Source organism: Myotis daubentonii, chromosome 8, assembly GCF_963259705.1.
Source record: "Myotis daubentonii chromosome 8, mMyoDau2.1, whole genome shotgun sequence".
Lineage (NCBI taxonomy): Eukaryota > Metazoa > Chordata > Mammalia > Chiroptera > Vespertilionidae > Myotis > Myotis daubentonii.
This window is the reverse complement of record NC_081847.1, coordinates 71027275-71050976: the sequence shown is the minus strand read 5'-3', so window position 1 is coordinate 71050976 and position 23702 is coordinate 71027275. Positions and strand designations below refer to the sequence as shown.

The 23702-nt window shown below is 41.0% G+C and overlaps 2 protein-coding genes and 1 long non-coding RNA gene across 5 annotated transcripts in view; 2 read left to right on the top strand and 1 right to left on the bottom strand.

The window, feature by feature from the left end:
• Nucleotides 1–5002, top strand: part of TTPAL (alpha tocopherol transfer protein like) — a 34952-nt gene extending 29950 nt beyond the window's left edge. Inside the window, exon 7 of the transcript XR_009454185.1 lies at nt 790–5002. The gene's annotated coding sequence lies outside the window, so the exon portion shown is untranslated. The remainder of the gene's footprint in view (nt 1–789) is intronic.
• Nucleotides 586–21751, bottom strand: SERINC3 (serine incorporator 3). Of its 3 annotated transcripts, XM_059706977.1 has the most exons (11): nt 21594–21751; nt 19046–19207; nt 18286–18479; nt 16639–16718; nt 15859–15996; nt 12328–12497; nt 11049–11139; nt 9388–9568; nt 5951–6178; nt 5149–5317; nt 586–1833 (listed from the first exon to the last, which is right to left on the bottom strand). In XM_059706977.1, the coding sequence occupies exons 1-10, from the start codon at nt 21630–21632 to the stop codon at nt 5179–5181; spliced, it is 1422 nt and encodes a 473-aa protein (XP_059562960.1). In that variant the 5' UTR covers nt 21633–21751; the 3' UTR covers nt 586–1833; nt 5149–5178. The 3 variants fall into 3 exon arrangements, with proteins under 3 accessions (XP_059562960.1, XP_059562959.1, XP_059562961.1); XM_059706976.1 differs by lacking the exon at nt 586–1833 and having other exon boundaries at nt 4382–5317; XM_059706978.1 differs by lacking the exons at nt 586–1833; nt 15859–15996 and having other exon boundaries at nt 4382–5317.
• On the top strand, nt 19160–22657 carry LOC132239925 (uncharacterized). The gene is made up of 3 exons (XR_009454186.1): nt 19160–19264; nt 20196–20342; nt 22043–22657. It is a non-coding gene; the product is annotated as an uncharacterized LOC132239925 (long non-coding RNA).
• The last annotated feature ends 1045 nt before the right edge of the window (nt 22658–23702 follow it).

Genomic DNA, 23702 nt, shown 5'->3' with positions numbered 1-23702 from the left:
AAAATCCCCGTAAGGACGAACGTGTGTGGAGTCCCTTTGTGACAATGGTAGCTTGGATTACAGTTCTGAAGCTTTGTTATTCCTGGTGTGCAGGCCCGGCAGAGCCTCCCTGCAGCGGAGGCAGGAGGGCACTGACAGCACAGTGCATCCTACAGACGCAGGGCTGCGCTGGAGATCGCGTGCAACTAGAAGACACCACTGATGCCCAGTGGTGCAGTGTGCACATTTTTTGGTTCTCAAGGCCCAGATATACTTTCTGGACCAGCCCTGAATCCTTCTAGTGACAGCGAACAGTTCCTGGGAGCTCAAGTGGGCTGAGCATGCTGGTGTCCTTCACATAGATAATCTCATTTAGTTGTCAGGCACCCTTAGTGAAGCGGGATTATTGCCCCTGTGGGATACGTGAGACACAAGTTGAGCATTTTGCCCGAGGACACACAGCTATTCCAGTACAACTGGGATTCAAAGCCAGGCAGTCAGCCACTATTTTCTCCTGATGGTGCTAGGCTGTGCACTTCTCTTTTATGCTTATTGTCAGCCCACGCACGGAACACAAAAGGGAGGAACTTTTAGCGTGAGGAAGCATCAGTCTAAAAATCGGCTTTATTTTTTTTTTTGGCTTCTTAGAAAATACAGTGTCTTAACTTCTGACACCCAAGTTGTAATGGACATATTATTCTAGAAGCTCCTACAAGGAAACCCAGACTCCTTGGGAGGTAACGGGTACGGCCTGGTCAATGGCCTCTGCAGGCTGAGCCGTTCCTCTGCCTGTCCCACTTGTTTCTGTAGAGGAGCGCGCACTCTGCCCCAGAGACAAAGCCCAGGCCCTACGGTGGGCCTTGTGTGTTGGTGATGACTCAGCTGAGAAACGCTCCTGCAGGATGCTGTACCTTCTCTGTTGGCTTCTGATGACTCGACAGGTAAGTACTCACATTGCACCATCGCTCTTCCGGTCAGCCTTCCCGGAGGAGCCTGTGGAGCTTAAGCTCAGTCTGTTTCTCACATCTGGAAAAATGGAGCTTAAGGCTCCAACCCTTCTCACCTGATAGCAGTGTTACAAGGTAGTTAGGACGCACTTTATAAGCCACTGGAGTTACTATGTTATGAGGCAGCATTTTCTTGTTTCTTTTCTAAAATACCTTAGTTTCCCTATTGCCCACTCTTTACATAGAACTGGTTTGGCATTCCTAAAATAAATGGCAGCAAATGTTTCACATTATTGCATTTATAGCTGAGTAATAAAATCATTTAAGGTGCCACTTTACTGGGAAAAAAATGTTTTTAATTAAATGTTCACCCTCTTACCTGATAAGGTGCCAGCCATTAGGGATACAGTGACCTAGTAAAATACTAGCTAGTGCCTTAGCGGATTACTAACTTTCCTTTATTAATGATGGGTAAGCTTAGAGAGCCAGCTGACTCCCCTGTAGGTCCAAGCAGTCTCTAGTTTATCTTGTCTCCTACATCCTAGTAGGCCAAGGGACAATGGGACCTAACTGAAGAAAACTAAGTCAGCCTGGGGTTTGTTTCTGTGTAACTGAGGGCAGATCACTAAGTTCTCTAAGTGTTGGTTTGACCTGGAAAAGAGAGAATCACCACCACCTTGCAGGGGTGTGGACAATGCCTGTTCATTGCTTGGTACATGTAGGTATTTATGTGGTAGTCATGACTGTTCTTCACCCGAGGTTACAGGCATCGCGTGGTGAGTCACCCAGCAGGACTTAGAACATCACTGAGTAGGTAACCCGATGGATACAATAGACCAACACAAAGGAGTAAAGAGATGAAGTGCTGCTCCCGTTAGTAAGCACAAGCCTGGTATCTGCCATCCATCTGCAAAGATCAAATGCATGACTCATATTATTGAATACTCATTTTAGCTTAATGTGTAAAAAGAAAAATACAGCCAAGCAAGAACTTGGACCAAAAAGCTGTCCTGGTTTAAATTACGCCTGAGTTAGGATTGGGTCCAGAACATCAAAAGCACTGACAGCCAGGTCCATGGTCATTCTTTGGCAGTACCTTTGGTTGTCAAGAGAAAGTTATTTCCCAGCGAAATGAGTACCTTGTAACAACCACCTAGAAAGTAAATAGCCAGGATGGGCCTACAAGCTTTTTCCCAGACGTAACTAGGTCTCGCAGATGTTGCCTTTGATGAATCCCTACAGCATACTGCGGACCTCAAAGCCAGGGCCTGATCGGTAGTCCTGGGAGACAGACAGGGACAGGGCTGTGAGTGGTGATGAAACACTGGGCGACTCATCGGGGTGAGATGACACCATGAGGTCTGACGATTCAGAATACCCCCCTGCTTCACAGTCTGACCCTGGGCTTAGGCAAGATGCCGATGTCTATGCTTGTTTGTGATTCAGCACTCACGTGTGTAATCACTTCAATCTTGGCTACACTACTGGGCTTCCAACTTAAAACCATGCACAGCAGGGACACTGCCCCCTAATTTTTAAACAAAATTTGTTTTTTTAAATTAAATATCAAAGTTTCTATCGTGATAAAAAATTTAAAAACTTTATTGGACTTTATTAAACCTATGTTATAGTTTAGTATTGCTTTTATTTTGAATTATGTAAGGTGGGGAGGGGGGTGTACCATGTTTCTGAAGTTTAGGACCTTTAATGGGTTTAATCTGGGTGGCCCTGCTGTTAAGGGAAGTGGGGTATCTGCTTTACACTGGAAAAGGGCTAAACCTGCCCTGTGTGCCCCCCAAATCCTTTACAACCTTATCTCTGTACCCCAACATTAACCACTGGTTTAAAAGATGGTGGTTCCAACAATTCCTATTATCAAGCCGTACTTCCCTACCCCCCACACCTGCACCCCAACCGAGTGTGTGCCCTCTATGTTCCCTGTGTTTAATTCTGTAAGAACACCTCAAATCTAGCCTGCACTAGATTTTGGCTGAAAATCTATGACTTTGAATATTGTCCAGTAGCTTTTTAGCCCATATTCAGATTATCAGCTACTACCAGAGTGCTTAAGGCGGGTTAAGCACTTGACAAAGTAGCTTTACTCTCTAAACAATCTTATGTACTAGGTACTATCTTTTGTTCAAAGAAAACAATGAGGCTCAGGCAGATAGTTATCACCCAGGGTCATAAAGCTTAGTATATCCTCAATAAATATTAGCTGTTTGACAGTAGAAAATGGCAAAACTGATGCAAACCCAATCAGACTTCCAAGCATATGCTCTTGGCCATTCTTAAGGGACCACACCTCCATCCTTCTAACACCCTCTTCCTGCCCCTCACGTACATATCAAACCCAGGTGTTTAAACCAGAATCACTCGGGAATCTACTTCTCCCCCCGTATCTAATCACCTGCCAATTTTTAAATTTTAATTACTAAGCAGCTCCGAGCTGTCAATTTCTCTGCTTCCTCATGTTTACTTCTGTTTCAAATCTTACATGGACTACCTGGTCTTCTCTCTCTAAACCCATTCTCTATGTATACAGTGAATGAAGACACAATTTATTCATGCCACTATGAATATGCTCCCCACTGCCCTCAGCGTAAGGCCCAAACGCTTTAGTGTGGTTTATAAAGCCCTTCCTAACCTAGTCCCTGCCCGTTTCTCCCCCGTCCAGCTTTATTAAACAAGTCTTAAAAAATCTCCCTGCCGTGACCGGTTTGGCTCAGTGGATCGAGCGTCGGCCTACAGACTGAGGGGTCCTAGGTTCTATTCTGGTCGAGGGCATGTACCTTGGTGGCGGGCACATCCCCATAGGGGGGTGTGCAGGAGGCAGCAGATCGATGTTTCTCTCTCATTGATGTTTCTGGCTCTCTGTCCCTCTCCCTTCCTCTCTGTAAAAAAATCAATAAAATATTTTTTAAAAAAAATCTCCCTGCCTTTAACATGCAGACTCGTCTACTCTCCAGCAATGCCATCCCACTTCCCATCTCTTAGCTAACTCCTAACAATTCTTGGCTTAGACGTCACTTTTTCCAGGAAGCCTACCATGACACCCCCACCCGGGCACCTTTGAATTCCTGTCACAGGACTAGTCACACCACATTGTACCAGTTGTCAGCTCATTTTCACCCTCTTGGAAACTGTGAGTCAAGATGGTAGAGCGACTGTCTGTCATTCTTAAAGCTGTATCCCAGAACCTGAAGACCTGTCTCCTTGCCTGCTCCCTCTCCAGGAGGGTTCCCGCCAGTCCCTGCCCCTGCCTCTCACCTACCCAAGCATCTTGCCTAGAGAAGGTACCTATTGGTACACTTTTTGAATGAGTTCAAGACTTTACTCACCAGCCTTAACTTTCAGAAGGAATAGGTGCATTCTGCTGATAAATCTGACTGCCTATATAAGTCTAAAAAATATAGAATGGCTGCTAATTCATAAAAGCTGTTAAAGAAAGGGCCTTAAAAGCCTAAGTCTATTTTAATCAAATACCTTATAGTGCAAATATAGTAAATTCACATGCATTTTACTTTTACATACTCATAACAAAATAATTACATAGACTAAAGTTGCAGTTTTTTCCTAAGTGAGTCCTCATTTTAACCAAACCTACAAAGCATTTATTGAAATTAATGTTCTGGCAAAGCCACATACTTGAATCAAGCAGTGTCAATGCTGTAGTATAAAAAAAAAATGAAGTCTCAAGATGCAGAAGCAGTAGCCCTATCAGCAACCCCTCTTCTGGGGAAGGACCCACACACATACTCCTTCGCCCAATTACTATGATGCTATACCTCTTACGAGTTTACGGACTGAACAGAATGCTTGTATCAACAAGTAAAGACTTTCACAGAGGAAAACTGTCATAGAAATACATTATTACTTTTTTTTCCTGCTCCTTAAGGATATTGCAATAGAAATATATTAACGATGGCCTCAAATATCCAATATTTTTCTATTTTCTATTTTAAATCAAAGTTGTAGGAACCTACAGGTCTTAATAAAGAACTCTCTTCACAGCACAGCTGTAGTTCACTTTACAAGGCAAAAATGTTCCCTTTGCACTATATCCTTAAAAATAATGTACATGTAAATAAAAAATTCAGATCCTGTATCAATCATATTCAGTCCTGCCTTGGGATATACACTTGGATATAGTCAACTTCGCAAAGCATTCACTTAATATTTTAGTTGAAGCAAAAGTACAAGGGCGTTCAGAAAAGGGAACCTTTATGTGGTGTCCCTGGCACTCAGAGGTTCAGCTGAAGTCTCGATTGGTGAGGACAACTGGAGCCACAAGGCTCCAGGCGTAGAGGAGGAGGCAGACCCAGCTGGAGCTGATCTTGACCCACACAGCTGGCCACTTGCTGGTAACATTCTGGAACTCGGCATCAGGGCTAAGAAAACAGAAGAAAGTCAGGAAAAGGAGCCTGATACCAGCATCGGGCAGCCCCCCAAACAAAGCCAGGAAATTCTCCAGGGAAACTTGGCTGACACTAATCCTTACTAAGGTTCCAGAAGGGACCTGAGGAAACTGCTTTTAGTTTTTATGAGCAGGGAACCCTACTTCTCCAATGGCTTTTATCTTCTTGCCAGCATGAAGAGCCCTAATCTTTGGGCAAAGTTCTACGGGAACATCTGGCTGTTCTAGATACTGGTAAAAGTCTAGATTGAAATGGTCTCCATGAAACTCTCCTTCCTTACCAATCATTACTTCGATCAGAATATTCTGTATGACTCTCTCTAGACACAGAGAAAAATTAGAGAACAAAGACTGTATGTCATGATTGTCTCTCTCAAGCACTCAGGTTTGGAAGAGCTCCCCATAATCTGCACTGTAAGAATCCCAACTGGATTTTAAATCCAAGAGGAGAAAAAGTCAAAAGTATTTCAGAAAAGAGTCAGCACCAAACACAACTTGTTATATAGGTAAGAGGAGGGGATTCTAAAGTCAGGAAAATGGATGGAGATTTTACAGTTGGCCCAAGGAGGCTAAGTGATCTTCCATCTGTGTTGTCTGAGCCTCCTACCTGTACCAGCCAGTCACGGTCATCATGATGTACAAGGAAGCCAGGCAGAGCATCAAGTGGAACATAGCGTAGCTGTACTGAACTCCCTCTTTCTCGTTGTCCACAGCCCGCCGGGGCTGTCCCTCCTCTTCATCGTTGGCACCGTTGGTAGTTGTTTCACGGAGGATCACGCTTTCACTTCCTGACAGGGTCAGCTTACTTACCTGGCTATTGGTAGACGTGCGGAAGCTAGAAAGTGATGCCAAGGAAAACAAATCAGAAATGGGCATGAAGATGAACTGCTGCCATTGGCTTATATACATGAAGGTTATTTTTGAACTGCTCCTACTTTGGGGCCTGACGGGCTAAAAGGCCCTGCTTGAACTGGTGCCTGCCATCACAAGACAGACAGTACTCTTACCAGTTAGTACTTGATGGTTTAACTGCTTAGGAGTTTCCCCAAACATACTATTCTCTCAATGTCTACTTCCATGACTTCACACATACCTCTCCTATCTTAGAATGTAGCACCCTCCAACCTTCTCCCAGATAACTTACTTATCCTTCAATTCTCTGGCCATGTGCCATGTCCCCTGGAAATCCTTCTCTGACATCACCCCATCACTAGGCTGGGTTAAATTCCCACAGCTCTTTATGCTTCCCTCTGCCATAGCACTTACCATTCCTGTCTTTCTTGCTGTTCACAGAACTCCTTAACAACAATGATCTTAGTCATCTATGCTTTCTGGCACATAACAGATGCTCACTAAAGTTTGTTAAATGACTCAATAACAAAATACATATAAATAAAGGACAAAAACTACATGATCACCTCAAGAGACATAACATAATACACTTGACAAAATCCTTTTTAATATAACAAAAGCACTCCAACTAGAAATAGAGGAAAATTTTCTCAAAATAATAAAGGGCGTTTATGAAAAACCCAGTGCTAAAATTGTAATAGTGAAAGACTAAAAGCTTTTCTAAGATCAGGAACAAGACAAATACTATATTCTCATTCAGGCTAGAACAATTAGGCAAGAAAAAGATAATAGGCATTCAGATTGGAAAAAAAAGATATAAAATGATCTCTATTGGCAGATGATATGACCTTGTATATGGAAAGTACTAAGGAATATACACTCTTAGAATCAATAAACAATCTTGCAGGATACAAGATTAATATACAAAAATTAATTCTACTTCTATATATTAGCGATGAACAACCTCAAAGATAAATTAAGAAAAAAATTCATTTACAATGTCATCAAAAAAATAAAATATTTAGGAAAAAATTTAACAAAAGAAATTTAAGACTTCTACACTAATAACTATAAACCACTGAAAGAAATTAAAGACCTAAATGAGACATCCTATGTTCATGGACTAGAAGCCTTAATATTGTTGAGATGATAATACTCTCCAAGTTCATGTACAGATTCAACTCAACCCCTTTCAAAATCCCAATTACCTTTTTTATTTTTTGGCAGAAATTGACAGGCTGAACCTAAAATTTACATGGAAATGCAAGGGACTCAGGATAGCCAAAACAATCTTGAAAAAAAAAACACAAATTTGGATGACTCACACTTCCCAATTTTAAAATTTACTACAAAGCGACAGTAATTAAAAAAGTGGTATTGGCATAAGGATGGACATACATATCAATGAAGTAGAATTATGAATCAAGAAATAAACCATTACATTTATGGTCAACTGATTTTTGACAAGGATGCCAGGACAAGTCAATGGGGAAAGAATAGTCTTTTCAACAAATGGTCTGGGACAACTGGATATCCACATACAACAGAGTGAAGTTGGACCCCATACCTCAAATCATATACAAAAACAATAAAAAGACAAATAAGCCGGTTTAAAACATCCAACTGTCCATCAATTGATGAATGGATAGATAAATGAAATGTAGTGTTATCACACAATGAATATTATTTCTAGCAACAGAAAGGAATTAAAGACTGACATATACTACAACATGGATGAACCTTAAAAACATACTAAGTGAAAGAAGCCAGTAACAAGACCATATAGTGTATGATTCCATGCATATGAAACGTCTGAAAAGCAAATCTAGAAACAGAAAAGAGATGACTGTCTGCCGGGACAGGAGGGTACGGGGAATGGGGAGTGGCTGCTAATCAGCATGGGTTTTCTTTCTAGGCAAGGAAAATGGTAAAATTGACTGTGGTGATGGCTGCACAACTCTGAATATACTAAAAACTACCGAACTGTACGTTTTTAAAGGGTGAATTTTGCGGTATGTGAATTTTATCTTTAAAAAAGAAAAGGCCAAAAGAAAAACAAACAAAAATATGAAAACAAATGAGTATAGCTGTGTTTCACAGAAACTACTAACAAAAATATGCAGGCAGACTAGAGCTGCAGTTTGCCAATCCCCACTTTAAGCAATCATTAAAACAAAACAAAACAGGTAAATCTACACATAATGTTATAGAAAGCTGTCCAGATTATAATGACAAATTTGTATTTTAGAATAGTAAGTGTATTTATATGGCATGTTCCTAATTTATTTACCTTATTTATGTATTTTTAAAGATTTTTATTAATTTTTAGAGAGAGAAAGGAGAGGGAGAAGAACATTGATGTGAGGGCAATACATCAATCAGCTGCCTCTCATACCCCCACACTGGGGATCAAGCCTGCAACTGGGCCATGTGCCCTGACCAGGAATTGAACCAGCAACCTTTCAGTACAATGGATGACGCCCAACCAACGGAGCCACACTGGTCAGGGCCCTGATTTATTTTTAAAAATTATATTTCAAGTGATATAAATAAAATTGTGTATATACCCCAGCCAAGTGACTCAGTTGGTTGGAGCATCATCCTGTACACCAGCGGTTCTTAACCTGTGGGTCGCGACCCCTTTGGCGGTCGAACGACCCTTTCACGGGGGTCACCTAAGACCATCCTGCATATCAGATATTTACATGACGATTCATAACAGTAGCAACATGACAGTTATGAAGTAGCAACGAAAATAATTTTATGGTTGGGTCACAACATGAGGAACTGTATTTAAAGGGCCAGAGGTTGAGAACCACTGCTGTACACCATAATGGTTGCAGGTTCAATTCCTAGTCAAGGCACATAGCTAGGTTATGGAGTTGATCTTGGGTTGGGGCATGTGAAGTTTTTAAAGATAAGCCAACCTATTTTCAGAGCCACTGCTCTAATTGATTTGTTTCTCCTCCTAAACAAATGAGAAGGTATCTCTTTGTAACGTTGGGAAGAATTATTTGATGAGAGGATTTAATGAGTTTTAAGAAATGGGTAACCGAGGCAAGTCGAGGACTTTTAATAAAGAAGAGTTAGGCTGTTACTAAAAAATTCCTCATATACTTTTTGAAAGCAAAAAAGCTGCTTCACCCATATTAACCTTCATGAGAATCTTGTTCTAAGTATTTTTAAACTTACCTAGAATACACAAGGCACAACACTAAGGTTAACAGCCCAATAAAATTCCCAGTCTCCAGAAGATGCCCACTCTGTGTTGGTGGAGCAGAGGTAGGGACCAGAGCAGTTGAATTTGCAGGAGCCAAGGTTGGTGCAGTCAGGTGTGTAATGATGCTCCATAGGCTTGGGTTGCAGGAATGATCTGAAAATGGGACATATTTTATTATCTTTAGTGACAACCCATCCTGTTCCTATAAAGGATTTGAAGGATATGGCTACACATGCAGTCATGACATAAAACATGGGAATGCTATATTTAAAAGAACTTGAAATTTAGCAGTCAGTAACATATCTGTGTTGCAATTAGTGACTTAGTTTGGGGAAAAAAAAGAAACAATAATTTGTCAAATTTCACAAACATCAATCTTGATTTTACTGGTTTTGACATTTAATAAATCTTCTTGGTTCTACAATTATGCAAAGGCTTTGAGCATAAGGAGTTTATCCCTAATTTTGTTGTCACATACTGACATAAGAATATAATAAAAGTTGAGCCTGGCTGGTGTGGCTCAGTGGTTGAACGTCGACCTGTGAACCAGGAGTTCATGGTTCCATTCCCGGTCAGGGCACATGCCTGGGTTGTGGGCTTGATCCCCAGTGTGGGGTGTGTAGGAGGCAGCCAATCAATGATTATCTCTTATCATTGATGTTTCTCTCTTCCTCCCTCTTCCTCTCTGAAATCAATAAAAATATTTTTTGAAAAAAGCTGAGTCATTATTAGAGATTCTGCAATAATTGTTTTCCTTTCAAAGGAACCCACAGAAAACTCTATTGAGAAACAACCCTATAACTGCCCAACTGGTGTGGCGCAGTGGTTGAGCACCGACCAATGAACCAGGAAGTCACAGTTCGATTTCCGGGTCAGGGCACATGCCCGGGTTGCAGGCTCGATCTCCAGTTGGGGGCATGCAGGAGGCAGCCAATCAATGATTCTCTCTCATCATTGATGTTTCTATCTCTCTTTCCCTCTCTCTTTCTCTCTGAAATCAACTTAAAAATATTTTTTTAAAAAGAGAAACAACTCTATAATAACTACAAAAGATTTCCTACAGCTGTTTCCTCTAGAGCCCGTAACACAAAAGTAAAATACAATTAAAACAATTCTACAAAGAGCCAAGACAATCTTGTCTTTTCTAGCTCTCAACCAATTTGACTTAGTCCAGGGAAAAGCCTAGAACAGCAATTTTCAACTGGTGTACCACAAGAATTTTTAAAACATGCAAAATCTGACTATTTAGTCAGGGGCACTAATCTCTTTCCCCTTAGATTGTCAAATAAAAAAATGACTACAGCCAACATTATAGTCATCAGTGAGAATCAATCAAAATTATACCTATTGTGGTTTTTTTTGTCAGGTTGGCAAAAAATAAAGGTTGGAAATCGACAGCCAAGACTAACATAAAGGATTGCAGTTCCTTAGACTGTCAGCGAGGAGTAGCTATGAATAGACATGGAGAATAAAACCTGAAAGGCAAGTATCTGCAGTGACATTATACTTTCCAGTGAAGTTTCAGTTTTCTGTTTGTTCATTTGTTTGAATCTGCTCTAGCTTTACTTTTTACTCTACCAAAGGAATAATTTCCTACTTTCATCAGATGAATGTGTTATTGCCATTCTCTTACCAGGCTCATTGGTCAGGGCTGACCATGTAAGGTATATGGTGTAGAGTGTGATGATGGAGGACTGCAGGAGGCCAGAACGAGGGTGGTGTTCCTATAGAATCAAAAAGAAAACAATGCTACAGGGATTGCAAGGGCTGACATTCTAAAACTTGGTGTATTTCTCTGGGATCCACTGAACTGTTATTCACTAAGAACCTTCTGATGTTGAAAAGATGACAAGTAACCTTTCAGTTTGAGCTAGCTTGAAAAAGACCCAGGAAGAGGAAGCATATATTCTTGGTTCTCAAGGCATTTCATAATCCTGGAAATTCCTGTTTATCACACAAAGGCTTCGATTTATTAGTCTCTTAGTGTAGCGGAATCTAAACTCAGCTTTGCCACTAACTAGCTGGGTAACCCATCATCTCTCTGGAACTTCACTTTCCTCATTTTTAAAAAGAGGGGTGATGTCTAGATGTTCTTTTCACATCCTATATAATAAAAAGTTAATATGCAAATCAACCGAATGGCAGAACGACCGGTCGCTATGACAAGCACTGACCACCAGGGGGCAGACGCTCAACATAGGAGCTGCCCCCTGGTGGTCAGTACACTCCCACAGGGGGAGCGCTGCTCAGCCAGAAGCCGGGTTCATGGCTGGCGAGTGCAGTGACGGAGGCGGGAGCCACTCCCACCTCCATGGCAGGGCTAGGGACACCTTGGGGGATGTCCGACTGCCAGCTTAGGCCTGCTCCTGCATGGGGAGTGGGCCTAAGCCAGCAGTTGGACATCCCCCGAGGGGTCCCGGACTATAAGAGGGTGCAGGCTGGGCTGAGGGACACCCCCCTGCCGCCAGTGCACGAATGTCGTGCACCGGGCCTCTAGTTTCATATATAAAACTCCATTAATTTTTAAAAGTATGTTATTTAAGTGATAAAACTTAGGAGCATGAGTTTTGTTTTTAAGTATTAAAAATCAATTCTTTTTTCTAGTTTAATCCCCCTAAAATATCTTGGCTAATGATTCATAAAAATCATTCTCAAGTTGTAAACAATTTTATGAAATTATAAATTCTCAAGTTGCTTAGGTTTTCTTAAATGATAAGAAAATTACTCATTTAATTATACTACAGGCAACTCAATGGCACTTTTTATAATTACTAAGTTATAATTATGAAGACTTTATCATAATATGGAAAAATGTTTAATTTGGACATAAATTCATATAGGAGGTTACCTAGGTTTCAAGTTTAGCATTAATTAAAAATCCCACAGGAGGAAGAAGCAGAAAACCACCATACCTGAATTTTTGGATGAATGGATATAATAGAAACCACAACACAAAGGATCAGATTAATACTGATAAAGAACTTGTTCTCTGTGCAGCCATCTGGTTTGGTGTAGTATATGTAGAGCAAACTGACAAAGAGGATTGAAGCGATATACAGGATGCTTGTGACAGATAGTAAAACTGAAAAGAAAAAAAAAACCACAATATGAATATCCCCAATCCTAACAAACTTTTATAAATGAAAACCAATTTTCTTCTCCGTATAAAAATAAAGAGACATTATTTCACTTTTATGATGGTTACTAATTTACAGTGAAATGACAGAAGCCCTAAGGTTGAAGTTTCAGATTGTGTTCGAGTTGGCTCAATGTTAAATTACAAAATCCACCAAACAACTGAATTCACTTCCTGGATTACCTAACTTGAGTTTATGGGTTAAAAAACCAGACATCTGATCATTCTAACCAGAGTAAATTCTAACTAAATACAAAATATTGTTCATTATAAGCTTTTCTTAGGAAACTAAAAGATCTCTTAGCATTCAAAATGTCCCAGTTCACAGCAAGCTCAGTGCTAGGGATGGTGTTAGCACTAAACAGAACAGACAGGCATCTTTTGTGGTCGTTTTTCCTCTGTAGCCGCTGGCTACATAAACCTGTTTCCTATCACAACATGACCACATCAGCGGGATGATCAATCAGTCGGGGGGGCTCCATGATCGCCCCAAAGAGGGAGGCCCAGGCCACCGACCAGTGGGCTGTGGCGGGTGGGCGGGGCCTCCCTCTGTGGGGCAATCCATCTCGGAGCCCTGGCTGGGTAGGTGGGGCCTAACTCTTTGGGGCAATTGATCGCAGGGCTCCTGGACTATGAGAGGGCACAGGTCGGGCTGAGGGACACCCCCCATCCCCAAGTGCACGATTTTCATACACTAGGCCTCTAGTGTTACTATAAAATAATGATATACATTAGGTTACTAGCAGAGTTCTTAATGCTTTTCTATCTGAACATACAAGATTTCTCTACTTTTAGTTTCTCCAAAGTAGGGCAAATCTACAATTCATTATTAAACTCTCCTATAGTTGGAGTGATCCAAAATGAATTATACAAAACAGAAGTAAATAGGTAAAAAAAAAAAGAAAGAAAGAAAGAAAGAAAGAAAGATAAAAAAGAAAGAAAGAAATTTTATTAGTCAGGAAGAAGGAAAAGTTTCAGGATTCCCAATCCATAATGATAGACAATTTAAAAAAATATTTTTCTGCAATAAATAGACATTACAGATTAAGTGACCAATAACAGGGCAATGGTTAAATGAATTATGGTATACCATGCCATGGAACATCAGGAATTGTATGGATTGGAATACCATGCAACTGTTAAATGAGTGAGACATACCTATGTTCACTGATAGGAAAGAATATTCATCATACAGTAAGTGAAAAGAGCAGCCCTAGTCAGTTTGGTTCAGTGGATAGAACGTCGGCCTGCGGACTGAAGGGTCCCCGGTTGATTCCGCCCAAGGGCACATGCCTGAGTTGCAGGCTCAGTCCCCAGTAGCGGATGTGCAGGAGGCAGCCAAACAATGATTCTCTCTCATTATTGATGTTTCTATCTCTCTCTCACTCTCCCTTCCTCTCTGAAATCAATAAATATATTTAAAAAATAAAAAGAGAAACTTTCTGTATTAAAGGTTACCAAAATTAAAAAAAAAAAGAGTAAGTCATAGAACAATGTATAGTATAAACCTATTTACATTTAAACATAACTGAATTCATTCTTATCCAGTTGGTGCTGTTTATATTATCTGTGCTACTACCTTCCAGTGGTTACATCTGGAGAGGGAAGTGGGTTATTGCAAGTTGGTAGAGTTGCATGTTTTATTCTTTTTTTTTTTTTAATATATTTTATTGATTTTTTACAGAGAGGAAGGGAGAGGGATAGTGAGTCAGAAACATCGATGAGAGAGATACATTAATCAACTGCCTCCTGCACACCTCCCACTGGGGATGCGCCCGCAACCAAGGTACATGCCCTTGACCGGAATCGAACCTGGGACCTTTCAGTCCGCAGGCCGACGCTCTGTCCACTGAGCCAAACCGGTTTCGGCATATTCTTTATAAAATTTTACCATTTGTGTTTATAGTAAAAATGGTACTATTTTTTTTTTTCAATTTAAAAAGAAGCATCCTAACTATATACGATGAAAAGAAAACTAAACAATTTGATAGCATGTGCTAAAAATATCCATACCCTTTCACTCTTCTACTTCTGGGAATTTATTCTAAGGAAATAATCAGAAATGTACTCAGAAATATGTTATTAGGTATTTATTTCTGTACTGTAGCCAAACTTATTCACAAGCTGTGGGAAACCACCTATTATCTTCACTAGCAGAGAGGTGTGGACAAGGAGTCCAGAATGCTGATGACCCTTGAGCCCTGGCAAAAGTCAGAGCTATGCACCCACTGTTTAGTGGAGACAATGGTAGCTGAAGCAACTTCCCCACCAGAGAGTCATGTAAATCCTTACTGATAAGATAGTCTGTCCGTTACTGGAACTTGCCGGCCTAAGGGCTATAGGTGGATCCCAAACTGAATAAAAGGATGGCGAGGCCTGAGCAGAGGCAGAGTCCATCTTCTTGCATTGGCCTCTCACCTGGCGCTCCAATTTCCAAATTATCATTTCTTATCTCGTCTTTTTCATTTATGTGTGGCCCTTTCTCCAGATCCCGAACCCTGAACCACGTGGGACATGGGTCATTCACAACAAGCTTATTTCTAAGTTTTTAAAATGGTCAAACTATAAACTATTTGAAAATATATTACATTTAAAAAATAAATAAGACACAAACATATTATACATTTTTCAATGACTTTTTCCTATACATAGAAGATATACATGTAGACTAATATGTTAACAGTCTTGGGTAATTTTCGATTTTCAAGTTCTTGACACACAGCATCTATTATTTTATAATTGGGGAGGGGGGTGTGAGGTGGAGTCAGGGCAAGCAATCTCAACCATTATTTTTAAAACTAAAATACAGCTGGGTCATTGTTCCTAATAAGTGAAGGGTTCCAAAGTCCCTCCCCACTATTTACAGGCTATAAATTATGTTCCCAACTTAAAAATTTTAAGTACCCTTTTTCCACCAAAAGGATTTTACAAGAGGTATGGGGTCATACTCTGAATAAAGCAGTAAGTACTGTTCACTTTCTTCTGCCTATGTTGGCAGATGTCCCATATGCAGAATGCATCTGAGTCCCCTTGTCCAGGTAAACAATTCCCCCCTTATATAAATGCATGTAGTTACATTACAAATCTCAAAATAAATGAATTGGGGGGAATCCAATGATTTATATTATCTGTGCTACTCTCTTCCAGTAATGCATATAATTCAGAATTAACTCAATGGGAAAGTATAGTTTTTAAGTCAGCTCGACCCTGAAAGTTTGTACATTTAAATCAATGGATGTTTTTCTTGTTCGCCCTGTTTCATGTAGCATAATGCAGTGTGGCTCTCATAGTTGAGTTAGATACTTACCAGCATACCAGCACCTTGGGTTTCCTTCTTCCATTCGATTTACACATGATTCATTTATAGAGTGAGCCATGTCTACCAACAGCACCAGCTGGATAAGAATGAAGATAAAGGCCCCAAGCATGCCAATAACAAACCAGACTACAAGTCAAAAGAACAAAGTTATTCTTTACAAGTAACATTTCACAATGTTGCTAACATTCTAAAAAGATTTCAATTCAAGTAAGAGATAGGTGGTAAAAACATATTCTGTCTCCAACAGTTCAGCAAGATTACTCCAATTCCAAAATCAAAGGCATTGTCTGAGAAGTGTTTTGTGGGCTTCAGATCTTTTAAAACTTGTTTTATTTTGTGCCAAAGGGAGCCTAGGATCTAACATTCCAAATGCTACTATAAGCCTTTTCCCTTTACAGGGAGGAAAAAATCAAAGTGGAAATCCACATGTCACTCAATGCCATAGTAGCAGGCTAAGGAAGGAGGCTAAGACAGGGGTGGTAGAGCACATGAGTTATAAGTCCTTATGGTGACAAGCTCTCTGATAAACTGAGTATTGTCAAGTAAGAAGATAGACTGTTAAAATATTGACAAACAATTAACATGTGGTTCCCGAACAGCTGAGAAGTGACCTGAATGCCTTAATATCTTAATATTAGTACCAAGTCAAATAATTGGACACCACCTCCTTTGTCAGTTCTGCAAAATCAATACTGAAAACATAGTTTTAACTTAATCATATAGAGTCTGTATATATTATAATTAAATAGTTTAAATAGTGAGCCATACCTGTGGTGAAATAACCCCCAGGAATGTAGAAAGATCCAACCATGATACCAACAATGGCAGCAATTTTGAAGAACCAAAACCTATTAAAATATTTAAAAAGGCATTTATGAAATACTAATTTTCACCCTAATAGTGAGAAAATGAATTTCTAAAATGCAAAAATAAAGCCTTAGTAGCATTTCCAACATGACTTGACTTAGATCTTCATTTGATAGAGGCTACTTCATTCAGTACTTCACACAATTTAAGAATAAACAGCACAGGGAACAGATCATTCACATTAAGAGGAACATGCATCCTTAGTTTCCCTACTTTTAGCACTTAAAGATAGGGCTTTTTCTAGAATTCTGAAGTGTTCTAGATAAACAATGTTAGCTAAATATAGGGCAATTAACTATTAGGTGTGGGGAAAAGTTATTTCCCAATCCTTCTTTTACGACATAGGATATAAGGGCCTTGCTCACAATTACACAGTTCATCACTGGCAAAGCCAAGACCAAACCTAGCTTTTAGTCCATGATCTTTAAAGACTCCTTGTATGGCAGAGTGGAAAGAATCAGGCTTTGGAGCTGGACAGACCTGAGTTTCAATCTCAGCTCCAACCTCATTGGCTGAGATCTCAAGCAATTTATAAAACCTCTCTCAAATTTAGTTATTGCATCTATAAAAAGGAGATAATTTACTTATAAAGTTTACAAAACTCCCTTTACTCTTCAAACGAGAATTAGGGGAACTAGAGGCCAGGAATAGAAAGAAACAGAGTAAGTAAATCAGTAGCTCAAATATATCCACTGTTTATCTTTCTGAATACTATCCTATATAATAAAAGCATAGTATGCAAATTGTCTCCTGACCAGAGTTCTTCCGGGAGTTTGACCAGGGGGCGCCTGGCCGGCCAGGGGAAGGGAGGGAGGCCTCAGCCACTAGGGACCCTACTAGTGCATGAATTCCGTGCACTGGGCCTCTAGTTTAAATATAACATGCACATCTTATCTTTTAACAATAGAAAGAAAAATAAATAAATATCTTTGTTTATGTGGTATCTAGCACAGTGCTTGAACTATTTCACAGGTGTTCAATAAAATCTAGAAACTTGAAACAATAGGCCTGGGGCGGAGGACAGAAGGAGTCAATCAATGGGGGGAAGGGAGACACATGTAATACTTCAACAATAAAGATTTAATTAAAAAAAAAAAAAAAAGATAAGCCAGCCGGTGTGGCTCAATGGTTGAGCACCAACCCATCAACCAGGAGGTCAGTTTGATTCCTGGTCAGGGCACATGCTGGGCTTGCAGATTCAATCCTCAGTAAGGGGCCTGCAGAAAGGCAGCCAATCAATGATTCTCTCTCATCATTGATGTTTCTCTCGCTCTCCCTCTCTCCCTTCCCATCTCTGAAATCAATAAAAACATATTTAAAAAAGAAAAAAAAGATAAGACTCTCCTCATCCCCTCTACCTCCTCCAATGCCACAGGTCTCCAACTGAAAATGACACTGAAACAATTTCACATGTACAATAGGTCAGACACACACCTGGGCCACTGATTTACATACTCTACTGCTCCCATCAGAATGGCAACATTAACTGCTGAATGCGAAGGTCCACACCATAATATAACAAAGTAATAATAAATAAATCTTACATACCCATTGTGTATTGCTGCTCTGGGATCTTTACTTGTTTTTACTTTTAACATGAGTAGAGAAAAGGCAAAGAAAAAGATGGCCAAGGCAAAGCTGATCCGATATACAGCTTTGAAACCGACCTGCACATTACAATCTGTATCAGCCTTTATATCGGCCACTTTGATTTTAAATCCCCCTTCACAGAATCCAGGAATCTGGAAAAAATAATGTCAATGTTATGGGAACACCCACATTTAAACAGATTCCACCCCACCATAGGAAAGTTTGGATTTAAGAAACTGACTACTTCAACAACTCCAAGACCATCCTGTGGGATTATTCTCCATGTCTTCCAATCACTTACAACCTTGTCACCAGAGAGTATAAACAACGTGCAATTTGGAAATAAAAGTGCAGTGCTCTCTTCTTTGCGCTCTCTACTGATGAGGTTATCTCCCATTATCCCAGGAATTTTCATGCTACAACTCACTCCTTTCAAAGGCCTGGATCAGTTTAAATGTTTAAGTTTTAGGGCCACCCTTTTAATATCTGTTGCCTCTCTCGGTTGTTAGACTAAAACCTGAAGATGTTCACTTAAACTTCCTTTATTTCTGGGAAAGGACTAATCCCTTCATATTCTGTATCTTGACTATATCCCAAATTACAATGAATTTGAGTGACTTTCGTAAGTGAAGAAATAAGTAAGAATATTAATGTCAACTGAAATTTTGCAGAATATAAAAATAATCAGTACATTAAGGGTTCTGTTACTTCTACTAACCTTCTTCAGCTGATTTTTCACCCCTTCCGTTTGCATGATGCAGGATACAACAGTGCCCAGGATGAGAATAGAAGCATAAATGAGGCGAGTCACCGTGGAATTCTTACTGTTGGGACAGCAACCGCATAGCAAACACGATGCACCACCACAAAGGCATGGGACCTGTAATAAGCACATATGGCCATCTGAGAGCTTTCAGTGGACTCCTTCCTGACATAGGTATCGCAGAATAGAAAACGAAGCAAGCCAGACTTTGACAGTTCTAACAGAGAATTACAACTGGGAGGAAGTGGTTAAAAGTATGGGCTCTGGAGTCAATGTTATTTCTGCCACTTTATCTCAGCAAACCTTTTTCTCCATCTGTAACAAAGACTCTAACAGAATCTTCCTCCCTCAGACATTACTGTATTAAATAAGCACTCGACACAGTACCTAAAACATAGTAAGCGCCCAATAAATTTTATTTATATTCACACAGGTATCATATTATCTTTAAAAACAACATATCTTAATGAGAAAAATATACACCTTACTGCACTTGCTATTTACCAAGAACCCTCGTTACCAAATTTGATATTACAAGCAACATTACATGGAAACCCTTATAAATAACTAGAGGCCCAATGCACGAAATTCATGCAAGAGCAGACCTTCCTTCCCCCGCCTGCCGGCACCGGCTTCCCTCTGGCACCCGGGACCGGCTTCCCTTGCAGCCTGACTTCATGGGGAAGGACATCCAGTCAAATTAGCATATTTCACTTTTATTATTATAGATGATAGCAAGAGCCATTATGCTCTAGTCAAGAGTAACCTGGAGACCTGGCCGGTGTGGCTCAGTTGGTTGGAGTGTCCTCCAGAACACCAAAAGTTAGTGGGTTCAATTCCCAGTCAGTTTGCATATGGGAGGCAACTGATAGATGTTTCTCTCTCATATCGATGTTTTTTCTCTCTCTCTCCCTTCCTTCCTCTCTCTAAAATCAATAAAAATAAATACATAAATAATAACCTGGAGATTCCTCAAAAAGTTAAACATAGAATTACCATAAGACCCATTAATTTGAGTTCATCACTGAGCAACTGTGTGTGAATGTGGGTTTTGCAAGCATAGATAAACTCTTTCTTTCTCTTGCTAATCTGTCTTTTGTCACAGGTCCCTACCTACCAACCAAGGGTGGAAGAAAAGTTTTTACTCCCCTATTTTATAAATAGTGAGTTTAACCCACTTGTGGATTATAAAAATCAACTGACCAGAATTTTTTTTTAATGTGGTAGAAAAATTGTACAGCAGATGGTAAAGGTAAGATTTCATGAAACTTGTGCCTACATGGATGTATTAAGTCAACTATGTAAAATTTATTTACTTTGGGTTAAAATAAAAAAAAACTTGGAAAGCCACTGCTCTCAAGGAACCTACCCTTTTTAAGATCCACAATCTTTTTTTTTTTTTAATATATTTTATTGATTTTTTACAGAGAGGAAGGGAGAGAGATAGAGAGTTAGAAACATCGATGAGAGAGAAACAACGATCTGCTGCCTCCTGCACATCTCCCACTGGGAGAGTGCTTTGACCGGAATCGAACCTGGGACCCTTCAGTCCGCAGGCTGACGCTCTATCCACTGAGCCAAACCGGTTTCAGCCACAATCTTTTTAAAAATATAGTTTTATTTATTTCAGAGAGGAAGGGGGAGGGAGTGTGAGAGAGAATCACCACTGCCTCCTGGGGATCGAACCCGAAACCCGGTATCAAACGTGATCTGGTTCATAAGTCCACGCTCAACATGGGGACGGGAGGGAGAGGGAGCGGAGGTGGCCCTAAGAAATGGTAGTGGAACGAGCCCAGACAGTCCTCTGAAGTGAGTATACGAGGGAACTCCGCATATTCTGTTCTATAGGTCCTAAAATTCCCTTTTTAAAACATGGAGTTTACAATCTACAAAATGATTCAACTGTATCCCACAACAGCATTCCAGACGGAAGATGCTGGAGTTATTATCCTCGTCTTACGGGACTTACACAAGGTCCCCAAAGTTCAGACGGTGGCTTCCAATTTTGAATAATAATCTACAAGGCCTTCTTCCCCTTGCACCAGAACTGCACAGGCCTCGGTTAAACCCACACACTCTGTAGCTTTGGCAAATCCCGCGCTACAGGATAAAAATAGTATCCAAACCACGCAAATTAAATGGCGCCACCCTAAGAAGGTGCTTCCAAATGAACCCAAGAGCTCCTGCTTTGGGAGCTCATTCCTCGGTCCTATTCCGGCTGCGGCTGAACCCCGAGGCCGGAAGGCTCCTGGGGGCGGGGCAACGGAAATTGTAAACAATGGCGGCCTGGCCTCCTACGCTCCTCAAACGCGGAAAGTGAGCCGTCTGCTCCCGATCGCGGATTTTGGCCTGGACCCTTGGATACTCTCCGCAGCTCAGGGCCGGTCCCTCCAATTCCCGGGCGTCTGCAGCCGAGGCCCGTTCAGGTCTGATCTTGGGGCTCACTATCGCCCCCGCTGGTCCAAACCACAGGTCAGACCGAGACACTAGCCCGGGAACTCACCCAGCTGGCCAGGGAGCAGACGCCCAGCACAGCTCCCATGGTGACGCCGGCGATGGAAGCGGCGGATCCGGAGGCTTCTCGCTGCGCGCGGTTACTGCCAGTTGAGGTGTCTCCTCAGAAACACCAAGGTTTCTCAAGCCGGAAACGCGCGGCCAGCGTCATTGCGTGGCCCCGCCCACCGCCTCAGGAGGCACCTGTCATTGGTAGAGAAAGAAGGCGGGGCTAAATCCTCGCCAACCGAGGAAGGAGGCGGGGCTAAACCTGCCAGCGCCTCAGGATTGTGGAGGCTTTGATTTCTTCACCTCATTTGTATTCCCTGGGAGCCCATTATGTGTCAACATCTGGGATACTGAAGTTGTTAGGGGCAGAAATAGAATATTAGAAATTGACTATAATTATAAGAAATATTAATCATGCTCTGTTAACCGTGATTGTTCTCTTCTGATTAGACAAAGCACAGTCTAACCTCGCTGAGAATTGTACGCCCTGGGACATGGGAGCTAACATCGGAATGCAGTCTGTCCTCCTTTGGAGAACTGCCTATCATTGTGGAAAGATTTACAACCTCGGGGCACCTAGTCCTGGAGCCACCTGCTCTTTACAACCCCCCGCCCCCCCCCCCCCCCCCCGCCCCTACTACCTGTAATCTGGCTGGCGCCGCTTTCTGTAACTCTGCCCCTCCCCCCTCCCCCCCCAGCCTACATGACTTGTAACCTGTAATGATTGTCCCATGCTCATTTTCCCATACCTGTAATTCCTACTTCTCCACGTAATCTTGTCCTTCTACCCAATATAAGCAGTTGCCTTATGGTGGGGTGCAGAGCAGATTTTTGTGGATGACCTGCTGCTCTCCCATACTGCTGGCATTATTGGAATAAATGCTCATATATGATTCAACCCTGTCTCTGCTTAATTGGCTGAAGTAGTGACAGGCTGCCCAGACCCCTTGGTTGTCCGGTTACAAAGGGTAACCAGAATTTATGGCCTAGTTAAGAAGAGACTGACAACATAAATGCACCATAACATACGGTATTGTGATGAGTACTATGAAGAAGTAGCCTAAGGGAATATTCTTTCAATAAAAATTTAATGCCCACTAGGTACAGGGAAAGCAATTTAGTTGTGGGGGAAGGAGGGGGTGGGGGAGGCCTGGGAGGTTGTTCTGAGGAATTTAATCTGAGAACTGAAAGATGAGTCAACTTTATCAGGGAAAAATGAACATTGTTTCCTAAAATGTGGGCTCTGTATATCATTGGAAGGCACAGTGAAAAAATCCTGTTTCAAACCATAGAAAAAGTTTGTTTGGGACTAGTATGTATTTAACATTTTTCTAACACTTGCTTACCTCCCTTTTTAACAGAATGAAGGCTTCATTTTCCACATCTCTCCACAGATAACCACATCTACAGTTAAATAACTGTTTTATTTCAGGTTTTGTGTGTGTGTGTTTGCAAAAAACTTCCATTTCTACCAACCAAAGCTGGTTTTCCATTTAAGCAATGAGGTAAATTTTCTTTTGTAGATGTCAGCAAAAAAAATTGAGATTCTATTTAAAGAAAGAAAACTTGAAAATGATTTATTTAAATACGTAACAGTGTAGGTGGTATGTAGACTTGCCAATGATGACCATGTTGTACAAATGCCTCATGTAGGGGGAACATTTACCTGAGAATACAAAAACCGTAGAGCTTGGAATTCTATTATTTAGATTGGAAGACACCTTAGAAATATATTCAGATCTCTTCTTTTACTGAAATGGAAAAAGGCTCAAAGTGAAATGGTTTGCGGAAGGCCACAGGAAGGGTTGGTTTATGGCAGAGGAAGAATTGCTCAAGCTTTCCTACTTCCTGCCTTAGCCTAACTCCTCCCCTTCCCCCAAACACCTGCCCAGGGCAGGCTGCTTCCGGACCACTGAACCTTCCAGGTAGCTCTTAAAACGCTGTTATCAAAAAGATTTATTTATTCAGCTTGTTCTTTAAGGGAGAACACACACCAGGGAAACCGTGAGGAATCTTGGTAAGAGGGACTTGGAAAGAGTTTATGTTAGGATTTGGATACTCGACGGGTGGTTTAAGGAAGTGGGGAATTGTTTTGAATTGGGCATAGTCA

Bases quoted from the DNA above. Each gene is read 5' to 3' on its own strand.
- SERINC3 (XM_059706977.1), bottom strand. From the start codon at position 21,632: ATGGGAGCTGTGCTGGGCGTCTGCTCCCTGGCCAGCTGG. The intron at 16,719-18,285 runs GTATGTAAGATT...ATATTTTAATAG, and splicing joins AGAGCAGCAATACACAATGG to GTTTTGGTTCTTCAAAATTG. The intron at 5,318-5,950 runs GTAGGAGGCTCA...CTGTTTTCTTAG, and splicing joins ACCGTGACTGGCTGGTACAG to CCCTGATGCCGAGTTCCAGA.